The sequence below is a fragment of the Syngnathoides biaculeatus genome, chromosome 5 (assembly GCF_019802595.1).
Source record: "Syngnathoides biaculeatus isolate LvHL_M chromosome 5, ASM1980259v1, whole genome shotgun sequence".
In the NCBI taxonomy this organism is placed as follows: domain Eukaryota; kingdom Metazoa; phylum Chordata; class Actinopteri; order Syngnathiformes; family Syngnathidae; genus Syngnathoides; species Syngnathoides biaculeatus.
Genome location: NC_084644.1, coordinates 17,885,776 through 17,903,114, shown reverse-complemented (window position 1 = coordinate 17,903,114; position 17,339 = coordinate 17,885,776). Strand labels below are relative to the sequence as shown.

The 17,339-nt window shown below is 39.5% G+C and overlaps 1 protein-coding gene across 12 annotated transcripts in view; it reads left to right on the top strand.

The window, feature by feature from the left end:
* LOC133500420 (intermembrane lipid transfer protein VPS13B-like) overlaps nt 1-17,339 on the top strand; it is a 506,059-nt gene that overhangs the window by 86,452 nt on the left and 402,268 nt on the right. For all 12 annotated transcript variants that reach the window (XR_009794884.1, XR_009794885.1, XM_061819054.1 and 9 more), the window contains exons 14-16: nt 526-695; nt 1,759-1,953; nt 6,310-6,434. Coding sequence is in view for 10 of the 12 variants with exons in the window: in XM_061819054.1 (XP_061675038.1) it covers nt 526-695; nt 1,759-1,953; nt 6,310-6,434 (490 nt within the window). In the remaining 2 variants the exon portion in view is untranslated. The remainder of the gene's footprint in view (nt 1-525; nt 696-1,758; nt 1,954-6,309; nt 6,435-17,339) is intronic.

The window sequence follows — 17,339 nt, the reverse complement described above, 5'->3', positions numbered from 1 at the left end:
TCCACTGCATCATGAGGAACCAGATGAGGTGGCTTGGGGAATCTGGTTTGGGTGCCCGTTGCACACCTCCCTGATCAGATGTTCAGGATATGTCCAAAGAGGGAGGAGGCCCCTGGGGACAACCTAGAACACGCAGGAGACAGTACATCGATCAGGTGGCCAGGGAACATGCCGAATCTGGGCAATTTCACTGAGTGGTGTACTCACTTTTGTTGCCATTTGTTTCAACATTAAGCGCTAAGTTATTTTGACGGAACAGTAAATTTGCACTGTTGTACAAGATGACTCCTTTGTGGCAAAGTGTAATTTCTTCAATTTTTGTCCCATGAAAAAATTAGAATCAATTTTTTTTTTAAATGTGAGGGAGGTACTCTCATTTATGAGATACTGTACATGAACGTATACATGAAAACAGAACTTTCACACTTGAACATTTGACCATATGCTTTATTGTACTTGAGCATGATACCAGGAGAAAAATTGTTTTTTTAATTATTACTGGTAATGACTTCATCATGTCTGCAGAAATGGTTGAGGAGAGTTGTTGTCCAGTCACTCCAGAAGAGATATCAAGATTAGAGGAATTTATTCCCACCAGACTCACTTGTATCACACTCCTCCAAGTTTCAGTCACAGTTTCTATGGCTGAATTCAATCTTCTTCATTTGCTCATGCCCGTGATCATTGGATGCAAGGTGAGTGCAAAAATTTACATGACCTTTGTTTTTCATGTTACATTTTAGACACTTGGGTCCATACATATTTGGACAGGAATGAAGTGTTTTTATTTATTTTTACTCTTTTGGTTCTGTACTTCCGTACAGGACCACAATTAATTCCAAATTATAATATTCAGATGCAGTTGGATGTGTAGAATTTGAGCTTCAATTCAGTGGGTTGAAAAAAATCTGCAGAAAGAACATTTCTGGGGCTAAAAAGTAACTATAAAAAGAAATTAAAGATAATCCCTGGATACCTTTTGCTGGCAATGACTGGTTGAAGCTCTGAACTCAGTGAAGCCATCTAGTCTGTGAAAATAATTAAATAAATTAAAAATGCTAAAAAGACGACAAACTCTAGAAGACTAACCTGTCTCCTTTATTACTCAAAAATATAGCCATCTGGGTTAAAGGGGAGGTCCACTCATTGAAAATAACAATGTATCAGATGGGTCATGTCATCGGCCCGAGGGCGAGCTCTGGCAGCTGGCTGTGAGCGAGCTCTGGCAGCCTTCGTTTACGCACTTATGTCCCGCGCGTAGGCCTCCGAGTAGTCAGACTCTGCGTCATTCCCTTCCAAAGAACCATCCGAATAAAAAACATTGACAGCCACAGGTTCAAATCTGTATGGACGTATCTCTCCGTCTTCTGATCAACCGATACTTCTTTTTCTTCATCAGATGAGGATAAATCCGAGAAATCAGCTCTGGCCATAACTGTATAGGAAATAACCAAGCCTCAGGTTGAGCACATGACACATCACATCCGCGCATATAGGTCATGTGACTCACCAAAATGTCAGCGACCAGGAACATTCAAAATTGCCGATATAAACAACCTTAAATGATATCTGATGAAAATCTTTGTTTTAAAATTACAATACCAATGACATGACCTATCTGATACATTGTTATTTTCAATGACTGGACTTCCCCTTTAACACAAAGTGAACTGAAAAAAATTATGAACAACCAATGTTTGAAATATGAATAGCATTCTTACTTTTATGTTGTGCTTTCAAATATATTTAATCTCTTAGGCTACGCCAGGACTGGTCAATATACCAGCATTTCAGCCACTCCGCCCCCTACCATCAGTACAGTTCCAGGTGGAGAAGGTGAATGCTGAGCATTCTGTGCCGATGTATGCTCTGGAATTGGTCAGCACTGTTAGTGCTCTCAGCCAGCCTCCTGACAACCTCCTACATCAGTGCTATGGACAATTTTACCTGAAGGTAGATGGGACAATTTTAAATTGTATTATTCGTTCTGATAAATTTCACTAATTCACAGTAGTAAAAGTCGGCTGTCTTTATTAATCATACAAGAATTAGTTACTGGTAAATGCACTACAGTTGAAACATTTTGATCTTTCGAACTACAAAACAGTTATTTTCAAGTTACATTTCAAAAGATTAAAGGTTCACCAGATGTTGCTTGAGCACTTTTTTTTTTCGAGTCCCTTGTCCTCTTGTCTCTGTAGTCAAACAACTAAATAGCCACACTTGTAATTCCACCCTCCAATGGTGCAAATGACCCTTTAGTGACCTTGATGACCTTTGACCTGGTCATAAAAATCTTAGCGCTGTGAGCTTCGTGAGGAGTACCAGTCTTGCTCTGGTCCTTCACAGCATTCATTGGGATGCTATGAGCCGCTATTGCTGCTTGCACTATGACCTTACCCTGTTGTTGTGTCGGTTTTAGACTTTAGTTAGTTCATCATAAAGTATATGTTCAATGACATGTTTGTTTTAATTGATATTTGTATTACTGTCCAGTTGTCACTTAGTGATCAACTTCGCAGGGTGTCACACTCTGTGAATCTTTTCCTTTCTGCTTGTCCCGTTAGGGGTCGCCACAGCGTGTCATGTTTTTCCATCTAAGCCACACATATCTCGTGCATCTTCCTCTCTAACACCAACTGACTTCATGTCTTCCCTCACAACATTCATCAACCTTCTCTTCAGTCTTCCTCTCGCTCTTTTGACTGGCAGCTCCATCCTCAGCACCCTTCTATACTCACTCTCTCGCCTCTGGACATGTCCAAACCATTGAAGTCTGCTCTCTCGAACCTTGTCTCCAAAACATTCAACTTTGGCTGTCCCTCTAATGAGCTCATTTCTAATCCTATCCAACCTGTTTACTTCAAGCAAGAACCTCAGCATCTTCATTTCTGCTACCTCCACTTCTGCTTCCTGTTGTTTCTTCAATGCCACCGTCTCTAATCTGTACATCATGGCCGGCCTCACCACTGTTTAATAAACTTTTCCCTTCATCCTAGCGCCATACCAGACTTGCGCATGCAGTACCACAGTTCCTCTCTTGGTACTCTGTCATAGGCTTTCTCTAGGTCTACAAAGACACAACGTAGCTCCTTCTGACCTTCTCTGTACTTTTCAGCGACCATTTTCAAGACAAATAATGCATCAGTGGTACTCTTTCTAGGCATGAAAACATATTGTTGCTCGCAGATACTTACTTATGTCCTGAATCTAGCCTCCACTGCTCTTTCCCATAGCTTCATTGTGTGGCTCATCTTTATTCCTCTATAGTTTTCATAGCTCTGAACATCATCTTTGTTCTTAAAAATGGGGACTAGCACACTTTTCCTCAATTCTTCTGGCATCTTCTCTCCTGCAAGTATTCTATTAAATAAGTTGGTCAAAAACTCCACAGCCACCTCTCCAAATTGCTTCAATACCTCCATTGGTATGTCATCAGGACCACCCGTCTTTCCATTTGTCATTCTGTTCAGTGCCTTTCTAACTTCCCCCTTACCAATCATTTTTGTCACAATCTGTGAATCATGATCTTTATTCCACAAATTAATAAAATATCTCAAACGCAGATGTATGTCATACATTGACAAGCACAATCTGTGAATCCATTGGTGAAACTATTTTGAATGTTACTTTCACTCGGCTTACACTTATAGTTGGATGCAGAGGCAGAAATTTAATATACAAGCACTGGGAAATGGGACATGGCACTTACTGTTACCTTTAAAGCAGTAGCCAGCAAGTGAAAGTTATGTCTTTCGCGCTTACTATGACATCACATGAACACATACAGTAGACACATAACAGCAAATTAATTGTCATTAAATGGACTTATAATGATTAATGGCGTATGGTTTAAGAAATGTGTAGACTATCATTTAATTAATTTTACTAGGATGATCTATCTGTAGTCCTAATATGACTCATTTAAAGTGTTCAACAAACCATTGCAAAATGACGTTTTTTTTTCTTTTTCTCTTTTTGTTACTGATTTGATCTTGGTTTTCTACACACATATTTGTAAATCCCATTATAGCTTTAAATAGCTTTGGCAAATGGTAATACTCAAAACATTTGGAAAGCTGAGACATACTGTATATCTTTGTTAATATTAGGTACTCTACTCTGGCCCCAAATTGCCTGGAACTACTTTTTTAAAGGCAGGATGTTTGCTGGATGTCATGCTGTTAGGCCTTATCACAAGGTCAGTGAAGGGTTAACAATCAACTGGTCAGTCGATGAGGATCAGTTTAACCAACTGGCCAATGAACATCTGACGATCTGCTGTCAAGCAGTCAAATACCTCTTCTGTATTTGAGAGTGGGATTGTTACTTAGTGGAGGTCACTGTGGCCACAACTCACCCATTTCAGGAAATTACTTTAAATGAATATAAATCAACTTACTATAGACTTATTGTAATGTTTGTTTTATGGAGAATGGTTGTCAGAGTTTAGGTGTTTGTGTTGATCTTGAAAATGACTAAAATAAGCCTGCAAGGGAGACTTGAGCGAATAGCAAGCATTTTCTGACAAAGTACTGTATTTCCAAAATTGGAGTCAATGTTAAAAACAAAACCAAAAAAAAAAAAACCAAGGTGAATAAACTTTAATGCGTTATTTGATTATCATTCATTGTTTTAGTTTTGCACAGCTATATGATGTCCTCCTCACAAGACCAAAAGCATCTTATTGCAACATTGGAAAGTACTGATGTAGAAATGAGACTTTAAAAAAAAATAAACTCCATTGACTGTGTTTGAATTTTAAAAACTGAATTAACACAGACTGTTTGAGTAGACACCAAATTCTTCTCACATTTACATTTTCATTGATTGACCATACGAGCCAGAATACCAATAAGCAAAAATGTAGACATTATCATAAACATTGTTGTTGAAGCATCCATTTTAAATGATGGCCTGTACAGCGGAGCTATTGTTTTCAAATACTCTAAGCCATCAGATTTATTTCCTTCACTCATCATACCTTTCTTGACTTTCGTTTAACATCACAATAATGAGAGAACCTTCATACTAATGTCATAAGTTAACACACCCAAAAGCATTTGGTGATTCTGTTTGGATTTGATTAAAATTTACGAGTGCCAAAATAACCACAAGAGTCATGGGAGATCTCTTACAAAAATTCCAACAACAGTATGCCACTTGGCTTGTGTCAGTGAGTACGTAGCAACAAGCTGCTCTTCTATGTTGAACCCAAAACATTAAACAAGCAAAAACGCGCCCCTAGCATTGTGGAGTTAGACATACTTTGGCTAAACATCAGATTATATATATATAAACTGCGACTCCACAATGAGAGGGAATTTTGAAAAACTGGAGAGAATGAACCACATCAGTTACCTGATTAATTTCTGAATGTGAACTTAGTCAATAACTTCCCCTTATACATTATACAGATTTTTTTTTCCATTGTGGTTTGTTGGTCCCAACAGCATAATGTGTATGGCAGTGTAAATTATTGAGACATAGGTTATAAGATCTCTCAAAGAATACTGTGTGGAGGATGTTGGAAGTTTGGATGACATTGTTGAGGATAGGATATCTGACACAATATGACTAAAACTGAAAACACCAGATTCCTTTTTTAGTGTGCCAATTTTCAACTTGCATCTCCAAGTCGGCAATGAGTTTGAAATCAGTTTTAAACAATATCCATCCCAAGATATTCAAATTAAATGTTACTTGCATTCTGCTTGCCACAGGCCCGGGAAGACACGCGAGAACCCACAGAACCCACAACCTTCCTGTGTGGGGTTTAAATGTATGCCTGCATGTGTGTGTGTTTATTTATTTGTTTATTTTTGCAGGGGTGGGGGGTGGGTGTAGTGGTGAGGGGAGTTCTTGTATTCCCTCTCTCGTTCCAAAACATGCATTTGGGGTTATTTAAGGACTTTAGATTGTCAATATGTGAGAATTGTTGTTTGTCTATAAGTGCCCTGCGATTGGCTGGGGACCAGTTCTGAGTGTACCCCAGTTCCCATCCTAAATCAGCTAATATGCTTCAGCACACCTCCGACCCTAGTGAGGATATGTCGTAAAGAGATTGGATTTATAATGTTTGTCTGTGGAGTTGGGTCTCAAAATCAATAGAGAAAAATACAATAATTTTTAATCTGTGTGTAAAACTATTAGTGAATGAGTAAAAGTGCAATGTAAAGCACAAGGGATTTCTGCCATATAATTATTCTTTTAAAAAACCTGATAGAGAGAACAATCGTGGCAGCAATGTAGATGTGCTGTCCAAACAAGCTAAAGTACATCTACTAATATATGTATCCCTTTCTCTAGGTTTTTGGGTTCCAGGCAGGCCTGACATGCCAAGAGAGTACAGGCGGATTCCTTCCTCTTATCCCTGTTATTCCCACCTTTAGCACAGCAGTTCATGGGAAGAGGATCCAAATGCCTGCATACTGGTGAGTATTCACCGGTTTCCGTGGACTTTTTTTTATGGACCTTGTGTTTCTAAAGATTTTCGATTGGGTTCAAGTTCGCTGATTTGCTGGGCCATTCGACAAGCTTTATTTTTTTCCTTTGAAACCACTAGTGAGTTTCCCTGGCACAATGTTTTGGATCATTATCCTGCTGAAATGTCAACCTTTGTTTCATTTTCATCATCCCTGCAACAGATTTTTGTCAAGAATGTACATTTCCCAATTCATTCTTCCTTATTTTTGTGCCCTGTTCAAGTGTTTGATAAAGCAAAATGGAGATTCTGTATCTCCTTTTCCCGGAACCGTGTCACAGTGGAGTTTTTTTTTTGTTTTTAGCTTCCTCTAGGATTTCTGGGATTTAATTTAATTTTTATTGAAAATCAGTCATTTAGTCAAACAGAACAGAATGTCGAGAGTGGTGAGAGAGACAAAAAATTCAAAGACAAAGCACCAACTGTAAACAGAATGAGAAAACTAAAAGATTCCATTCCATATCTACAACAAAGAAAAACAATGGATGTTACTTGATATTGTAGCGTTACATGCTGTGAAGGAAGAACAGGACAAGATAGGACAGGACAAGGACAAGCGTTGCAAGATTGCTGGCGCTTGTCCCAGCTGTCATCAAATAGGAGGCAGGGATCACTCTGAACTGGTTGTTAGACAATCGCAGGACACACAGAGACAGATAAGAGTCGCACTCACAGTCACACCTAAGGGAACTTTAGAGTCTCCAATTAACACATATTCTTGGGATGTGGGAGGAAACTGGAGTGCACAGAAAAAAACCACTACGGGACTGGGAAAACATGCAAACTCCACACAGGTGGGGCCGGGATTTGAACCCCAGTCCTGACAACTGTGAGGCAACGCTCTAGCCAGTTGCACCCCCGTGCCACCTTGTTCCAAACATCTGGTGAAAGTTTTTCAGTCGCAACTCTGAAAATATTTAGTAAGAGAAATGCTGATCAGTTATTTTCTTATTTTAATTAATTAAATTAGCAAGTTATTTTTTATGTCTATGCTAATCTGTTACATGGTAATAATTTTTTGGATTAGATTACAATTTTGGAAATATCAGATGTTTCCTTCTGGTCTTTCCATTAGAAACAATTGTGATTATGAATAGTATTGTAGAATTTGAGAGAGCAAGCATGTGGTTTAGTGAGATCTGTTCAATCCTTCACTTGAACAGACAAGCAAGTACACACATTTGGCATACTTAAACCACATCTTTTTTTTGGGCCTGGGTGAACACTGGGCATCTTTAAAATCCAGCTCCTGATCTTTTCTTGAGTCCTTAGTTTGTTTGTTTTGGTCTCACCACCAGACTCTTGACTCGCAGAGTAGGCAGCCTGGGATTTTCAGTAGGGAAAGAAGATCACGCTGACATAATTTGTGTGCCAACCGTGGCCATAACTGAATGGGATTGTCAGACTTTGGATCTCTTCTAATGACCCGAAATGTTTCTCAGATAACTGCCGGTTAGCGATTGCAGACTGACATTGTACATTTTAGAGGAATTTGGAGATTTGAGAAAAAACACGTGACATCTTTTTTTTTGTGTTTTTTTAAAATCATATATTTTTTTGGCTTTAACCTTACTGATCGACTAAAGATTGGACACCTTAACCAAGATGCATTTTCCTCACTATTGTAAATTTAAATTGTTACAACCTCATTAAATATCTAAATTTTAAAAACGTAAACACATAGTGGAACAATGTGTAATATGTCTGCTAATAATTAGCAGATAGCATTAGCAGTTTTTTAATAGTGAATCTACTACTGTCCAATTTTCTGACAGAGTTAATGAGCAGAGATGAACATTACATAGTTTTTTGCAATGTGGGTTCACTGAGAACAAGATGAGTGGTTTTTAAATGAAAAATGTGAGGATGCTATTCATAAACTATCCCAAGATTTAATACCATCATCCCAGGTATTTTGTTTGACAGACTGTCCCTCCTTGGACTGCCCCCTTCTATGTACTGCTGGATTAAGGACATTCTCAAAACTTTCCATAGTCTGTCACACTTAACCCCTACTTCTCTTCCTCCATCACCTTCAGCACTGGCTCCCCTCAAGGTTATGTACTGGGTCCTTTTCTGTACTTTCTGTACACACATGACTGCACACTAACCCATCCCAGCAATTCCGTCATTAAGTTTTCTGATGATACCACTGTGGTTGGACTCATCTCACAATGAGAGGAGTCTGCCAATAGAGATGAGGTTGAAAAACTGTCAAAAGTGTTTGGTAAACGACCACCAAAAACACTAAACACCACAATAATGGAGGAAATCATCCTGGACATCTGGAAATGTGGCCTGCAGTTCAAACCAAGCTCTCTGAGACGACCCAGCACTTTGGCGTTGATAGTCTTGAGTTCAATGTACCCACAAATTCAAGACTATTTGTGGCGTACATAGCAAAAACTCCAGAATATAATTTCTCCATATTTCACAGTTTTCATTTATCATTCTTTCCAAAGGTAATTTTCCCAGAAATGTTTTAAAATGTGAATATGCATTTTTACAAACTCTAGTCTTGTCATTTGCAAACTATTTCTGTAATAATTGTGAACTTTCTTTAATCGAAGTACAGCAATGTACTTATTTAGTTGTTTGCTTGTTTAGAGTGTGTATGGAAAGTATTCAGACCCGCTTTCTTATATTGCAACCATTTCATAAAATAATTTAAATTATTTTTTTTCTCTTTAATGTACATATGGCAACCCATATTGACAGAAAAAACGATTTGTTGAAATTTTTGCAAATTTATTAAATATTAAAAGCAGATCACACAGCCAAGTATTCGGGTGCTGTTCATTTCTTCTGATCATGCTTAAGATAGTTCTACACCTTCATTGGACTCCAGCTTTGTTTGATTATATTAACTGGATTTAATTATGAAAGCCACACCTCTATATAAGACAGCTCACTTTGCATGTCAGAGCAAATGAGAATCATGAGGTCAAAGGAACTGCCTGACGTGCTTTGGGACAGAATTTTGACAAGGCACAGATCTGGCCAAGGTTCCAAAAAAAAAAAAAAAAAAAAAAAAAAAAAAAAACTGCTGCACTTAAGGTTTGTAAGAGCACCATGACCATAATCCTGAAATGGAAGATGTGAACCTTTCCTTGAGGTGAGCATCTGGCCAAACTGAGAAACTGGGGAGAAGAGCTTTGGTGAAAGAGGTAAAGAAGAAAACAAAGACCATTGTGGCTGAGCTCCAAAAATGCAGTCGGTAGAAGGGAAAAAGTTTTAGTCAACCACCACTGCACCCCTCCACCAGCTGGGGCTTTATGGCAGAGTGGCCTGACGGAAGCCTTTCCTGCGTGACACATGAAAGCCCGCATGGAGTTTGTAAAAAAAAAAAAAAGAAAGAAAAACACACATGAAAGGACTCCAAGATGGTGAGAAATAAGATTCTCTGGTCTCTAATGAGCCCAAGATAGAACTTTTTGGTCCTTATTCTAAGCCAGGGTTGTTCAATGCGTCGATCATGATCAACCAGTCGATTGTGAGGCAGTTTGGGTAAATCGCAACGGTGTGCCGAAAATAAAAAGGCGGCTGTATGTTTCTGACCTTTAGCTCACCGTGCATGTGCAAACAACAGTTAGTACAGGTATACACGCTAGTCAGTGAGTTTCCCCCCATTTTAAGCCCTCGCTTAAGAAATTTCATCAAACATGAGTGGATGCTGGCGTAAAGAAGAAAACAAAAACACATAACTTTCATACAGAATGGGAGGCGGACTTATTTTTCACTGTCATTTTTTAAGTGTGTTTGCCTCATCTGCCAGTGGAGTGAAATGTGTAGCGGCATTTTCAAACTGTTTATTGAAAATACGACGCTGACATTCCGCCGAAAAGCAAGCTGAGAATGAGAAAAGTGAACGTACTAAAATCGTAATTGGCCGCACATTACACACAATGTAGTTCAACAGTGAAAGTTGCCATTGAAGCATCATTACGGGTTCGTCACATCATTGTTCATAACAAGAAGTCCTTCAAAGATGGAGAGATGGTGAAAGGGGCATAACTGACTCATTGCTCAAATCTTTTAAAAATAAGGCAGAAATATTATCTTCAATAAAATCACTTCAGCTGTAAAGGTGTACAGTTACACGGCGCTGTGAAGCCATGGCTGATATGCGGAAGGAAAGGGTTAGGGTTAGATTTTGTTTGTTTCTCACTGCAGTCGGACAAATCCACAGATGTAAGTGACACAGCCCAGGTGTGCATTTTCATCCATATGGTGTTCAGTGATCATCAACTTGAACTCAGATAGTTACAAAAAATGTTTATAGTTAATTATGTTGTGTTGTGGAATATTGGCTCATGCGGATATCCAAGGTACACAAACTTACATTTACATAAGAATCCTGAAAATACCTAAAAATAAATATGTTTTGCATTTTTGTAGTGGGTAGCTCTTTATGACTTGGCCATTATATTTCGTTATGGGTCATTCTAAAAAAAAAAAGACATTCCTCTCCCGAACCCCCCACCCACCGGTCAATTGCGCGAGGCTGGCTGAAAAGTAGATATTGGGGTAAAAAAGTCTGGGCACCCCTATTCTAAGTGGTATTTGTGGAGAAAAACTGTCACTCCTCATCACCTCTTCAAAACATTCCGAATAGTGAAGCATGGTTGTGGCAGCATCATGGTGCGGGGTGATTTTCAGTTGCAGGGACAGGATGACTGGTTGCAATCGAAGGAATGATGAATGGGGCAAAATACAGAGATATCCTGGACAAAAACCTCCATAGTGATCAGAACCTCAGACTGGGCCAAATGATCAACTTCCAAGATAATGACCTTAAGAACATACTGTACCTAAAATTAAAAAAAAAATGATGTGGCTTCAGAAACAGCTCTGTGACTGTTCTTGAATGCAGTACCAAGAGCCCTGACTCACGGTGACTGATGGCTATCCACTGAAATTCACCATCCAACCTGACAGAACTATAGTGGATCTGCAAGGAGCAATGGCAAAGAATCCCAAAATCCAGGTGGGAAAAACGTGTTGGATCATTCCAAAGACTCATTGGTGTATTAACTCAAAAGGGTGTTTCTACTAAATGCTGACAGTGTCTGAATACTTATGGCTTTGTGGTATTTCAGTTTTTCTTTTTTAATAAACTGTAAAAATGTCAGCAATTCAGTTTTTTTTACTGTCAATATGCCGTGCAGTGTGTACACGAATGAGGGAAAAAAAAGAACTTTCAATAAATTATTCCAGCAAATGGCCAGAAAATAAGAGTGAAAAATTTAAAGGGGTCTGAATACTTTCCATACCCACTTTATATCCTTAGGATTATCAACACTTGAAAAACTCAATTTGATGTATTTAAAGGGGCACACATGTAGTCCTCTGTGATCATGAACTGATTTGTTGTGTGGATCCTTTCACACTTACATTGACCCGCACTTCTCCACGATTGCAATGTCCCATGCTTCCAACTTTACCTGTGCTCAATTTCAACTGTTTTGACTGTGAAGCCCTTCATCCTAAAAAAGATCAGTGCTATAAAAAGTAGGATAATTGAGGGATATGGCACTTGGAAGGGATGTTAGATGTGCCACCTGTATTGAGCTACCCAATAACTGCCGCCCCTCACACTCATGCCATGCAATATGCAGGGCCACCTGAAAGCATCAGCATATGGAGGCAGGCCAAGACTGGGGCTTGCCAACCAACCAAAAAACCCACACCTGCTTAGCGTGGCTGGTCACTTTTACAGACTATAATTCATACCCATGTCAGCTTTTATGTGGCACTTTTAATGGCCTCTGTTTCTCGCTTAGCTATTTCAGAGGGGATAATTTCTTAGACCATGTGGCATTACAGGTGCATGTTATATAACCACAAATACCTAATTTGCCCCATGTATGTTTCTGAACGAATACTGAATGTTTTATTTCCCTTGGTATCTCACGTGATATAATGCTAGTATATTGTCAAATGTTTATTCTTTTTTTTAAAAAAAAAAAAAAACAACTTGAGGTATTGTTTTATGTGACGTTGAAAAGTCCATTACTCTGTCTGGACCACTAGTCGAGACTGTAGATTAGCTCATGTTGTAATTTATGAAGGCTGCTTGAGGTATCTGAGGCATGAGCCTTGTGGTGTGATTGTAATGCCCCATTACTTCTGTTCATAGTTAGTAAAGGCAAGCAGCTTCTGCTCTGTCTCCAAGCACAACTAAGAGTGGAGGGACATTATGTCGCAGTAAGTTAAGTCATGGTAAGCAACCATACTGCAAATGGGAATGATCATAAAGAAAGCACAATACATTTGTATTAGAAACAGGCAAATTGGTTTTGGAAGACTCTATTGTCCCTAAGGGGTAATTCATTAGTAAGAGCAGAAGCACATCAAATGTGTGGCGAAATCAGTTTATGCTTGTATAGTATTGCGGAATGATGTCACTGCCATCAAACAATATGTACCTCAACTTCACTTTCAGTATTTCACAACCCAACTGAAGATGGTTGGTTGATAGACATGGCATACAGATATATACACGGATACTTTATCTGATTGTTACAATGTAATTGGTTGGTTGTTCATATTTACTGGAATTTCTCATGTCAAGTAGTCTTAAAGTTTATTTCATGTCTAATGATCAAACAATGACCTTCCTTTGGAATCAAATGTTGTGGCTTTGTTAAGCTTTTTCTGAAGCCATATTGTACCTCTAAGGAATAACTCCTATAGAGCTTGTGTACCTTCGTCACCGAAGTCACGTGACTGGCCATACTGCCGGGCAAGCAAAGCATGGTTCAATGCTAAGTCGGTTGGAGACGACGCTATAATGTGTCTTATAGCACGATGCCCAGAGTTTTGCCCGATACCGTTAAACATTTAGAAGGTGATAATAAACAAAGGTACATGGAAGAATGAGAGACACTTGGCATAGAGGACGCTTTAATGCTGAAGTCGATGTTTTCATCTATAAGAAATTGGACTGTTTACCCACTTCCGCTTGTCTTGGACAACTAGAGCTACACATGTATCTGGTAAGTAAGTTGTCGAGATTTACACAGAAGAGTTTGAAAGCGTAGAAAAGTCCAGACGCATACAAATACTTGGTTGCTGTATCTGTTCTTAACGGGGAGACACACGGAAATGTGTTCGGCTACACATTAACCTTTTCCAAAATTCTTCCATCTTTTCAGCTAGTATTGAATACAAATACCAATATTTAAATAAACGACCCAGGGTTTTAGACAAACTCGCTTTCATTAACTATAATTGAGGGAAAAAAAAGAGGACAAGCGAGTTGGCTCCTCCGTAGCGTTTCCCAAGAAGTATTTATAATGGCAAGTTGGCTCATTTGAGAACAATGCATTAAAAAAAAAAATAAGACTGAGTCGGCTCCTCCGTACACAAAGCTTGTTGCGGCCACACGTTAAACTTTGGTAAACTGCTCCGTGACAGACATTTTTTTTTCTTTAATGTGCATTTTTTTCAAATGAGTGTAATGCGTATTTAAAAAAAAGGAAATAAACTGCTGGGATAGGCTTCAGCCCCCGTAGACGGAAGCATGTTGCGGCCACGTTAACACGTAAACCTCTGTGTGACCGACGGTTTATTTTCTTTCTTAAATTGGACTCATTTCAGAACAATGCATATTTAAAAAAAAAAAAAAAGTCTGTCAGTGAGAGGTTTACTGAAGTTTAACGTATTGCCGCAACACACTTTCGTGTACGTTGGAGACGACTCCATTTCATTTTTTTTTTTAAACGCATTATTCTCAAATGGGCCAACTTGGCATTATAAATACTTCTTGGGAATTTGAGAAGAATAATTCCTGGCTGAAATGAAGTGATTGCTACACAGTTGTGTGTATTTAGTTAGGAACCATCCATCACGTTTAATGGCTGAAATCCATCAATCTTTTCTGGTCTTTTCAGCTGGTATTCTATAGAATGACGTCCTTGAATATCTGTCTTGTCTGTTGTAACAACCAACAGCACAACAAGTCAAGGGCATTGTGAATATTCTGTTCCGGTTCAATGTCCCCCACACTGTTGAACAGCTCTTTTTGACTGGCAATATGGCGCAGTGAAAATGGTGACGTCACGTGCATGAGCTCTATAGTACAACAAGGCAATACCAAGATTCTACATTTTTTTTCCATTCTTGTCACTATTTTAGAAAAATAATATTACGCAGTCACAGTTGATGTAGTGGTGCATATATTCACCTTTCTTTGGTTTAGGCAGCGTTGGTTCTGTTCCCACTCAGCGACAGTATTAATGTGTATTGGTTGTCCCTCTCTATAAGTTTTCTGCCTTGTAACTGACTGGCTGGCAGGGTCGGGTGTAGTTTGCCTTTCCCTCGGAGTTTGCCAAAATAGAATTTAGCTCCCAGCAACTTAACAAGATATGCTGTAGAGAAAATTAATGAATAGATAGTTTATTTGCCCATGATTAAGGTCCAATAAATTGGCACTTTGTTTTAACAGGTGTTTAGCATACAATAGCATTTGATGTAATATTGACCAACGCCACAGGCTCCAACACAAAGGACTGCTATGCATTGTAAACGTCAAGGTAAAACATCAGGCAATACATGGGCCATGGCTCAATTATTTTGTCCCATTTTGTAGTGTATTTGGTTTTTCACATCTGGTGTGCAGTTTTATATTCGGTATGTTAAACGCTGTAACAAGGCAATGAGATAATTCTAAGTCCTTGTTCTGACTCACATCACTATACAGTACTAAAGTAAACCTATTGAGATGAACAGATATTTAAAAGGCAGTGTTTTTCCTTTTTAAGTTGTATTAATATTCACTACCACAGTAAGATGTTTTTGTTAAGACTGCAAATGATATGATACAAGAAAAAACAGGTGTTTATGTTTTCAGTTGAGTAAAACGTCATTAATGCCTGAACCCTCAACTGAAGAACTGAAGCTTGAAGGAGAGAAAAAAGTGGGAAATGTGTAATCTTCTTCTTCTTCTTTTCCTTTCGGCTTGTCCCGGTAGGGGTTGCCACAGCGTGTCATCTTTTGCCATCTTAGCCTATCTCCTGCATCTTCCTCTCTAACCCCAACTGCCCTCATGTCTTCCCTCACCACATCTATAAACCTCTTTGGTCTTCCTCTCGCTCTTTTGCCTGGGAGCTCCATCCTCAGCATCCTTCTACCAATATACTCACTCTCTCGCCTCTGAACATGTCCAAACCACCGAAGTCTGCTCTCTCGAATCTTGTCTCCAAAACATCCAACTTTGGCTGTCCCTCTAATGAGCTCATTTCTAATCCTATCCAACCTGGTCACTCCGAGCGAGAACCTCAACATCTTCATTTCTGTCACCTCCAGTTCTGCTTCCTGTTGTTTCTTCAGTGCCACCGTCTCTAATTCGTACATCATGGCCGGCCTCACCACTGTTTTGTAAACTTTGCCCTTCATCGTAGCAGAGACTCTTCTGTCACATAATACACCAGACAACTTTCGCCAGCTGTTCCAACCTGCTTGGACCCGTTTCTTCACTTCCTTACCACACTCACCATTGCTCTGTATTGTTGACCCTAAATATTTGAAGTCGTCCACCCTCGCTATCTCTTCTCCCTGTAGCCTCACTCTTTCCCCTCCACTTTTCTCATTCACGCACAAATATTCTGTTTTACTTCGGCTAATCTTCATTCCTCTCCTTTCCAGTGCATGTCTCCATCTTTCTAATATTTCTTCTGCATGCTCCCTGCTTTCACTGCATATCACAATATCATCTGCGAACATCATGGTCCAAGGGGATTCCAGTCTAACCTCATCTGTCAGCCCATCCATTACCACTGCAAACGGGAAGGGGCTCAGAGCTGATCCCTGATGCAGTCCCACCTCCACCTTAAATTCCTCTGTCACACCTAAGGCACACCTCACCATTGTTCTGCTGCCATCATACATGTCCTATACTATTTTAAAATAATTCTCTGCCACACCAGACTTACGCATGCAGTACCACAGTTCCTCTCTTGGTACTCTGTCATAGGGTTTCTCTAGATCCACAAAGACACAATGTAGCTCCTTCTGACCTTCTCTGTACTTTTCCACTAGCATCCTCAAGGAAAATAATCTGTGGTACTCTTTCTAGGCATGAAACCATACTGTTGCTCGCAGATACTTCCTTCTGTCCTGAGTCTAGCCTCCACTACTCTTTCCCATAACGTCATTGTGTGGCTCATCAGCTTTATTCCTCTAGGGTTCCCACAGCTCTGAACATCCCCTTTGTTCTTAAAAATGGGAACTAGAACACTTTTCCTCCATTCTTCAGGCATCTTTTCGCCCGCTAGTATTCTGTTGAATAAGTTGGTCAAAAACTCCACAGCCATCTCTCCAAATTGCTTCCAGACCTCTACCGGTATGTCATCAGGACCAACTGCCCTTCCATTTTTCATCCTTTGTAGTGCGTTTCTGACTTCCCCCTTAGTAATCATTGCCACTTCCTGGTCCTTCACACTTGCCTCTTCAACTCTTCCTTCTCTCTCATTTTCTTCATTCATCAACTTCTCAAAGTATTCATTCCATCTATTTAGCACACTACTGGCACCAGTCAACACATTTCCATCTCTATCCTTAATCACCCTTACCTGCTGCACATCCTTCCCATCTCTATCCCCCTGTCTGGCCAACCTGTAGAGATCATTTTGTCCTTCTTTCGTTTCCAACCTGGTGTACATGTCTTCATATGCCTCTTGTTTAGCCTTTGCCACCTCTACCTTTGCCCTACGTCGCATCTCGATGTATTCCTTTCGCCTCTCCTCAGTCCTCTCAGTATCCCACTTCTTCTTCGCTAATCTCTTTCCTTGTATGACGCCCTGTATTTTGGGGTTCCACCACCAAGTCTCCTTCTCCGCTTTCCTACCAAAAG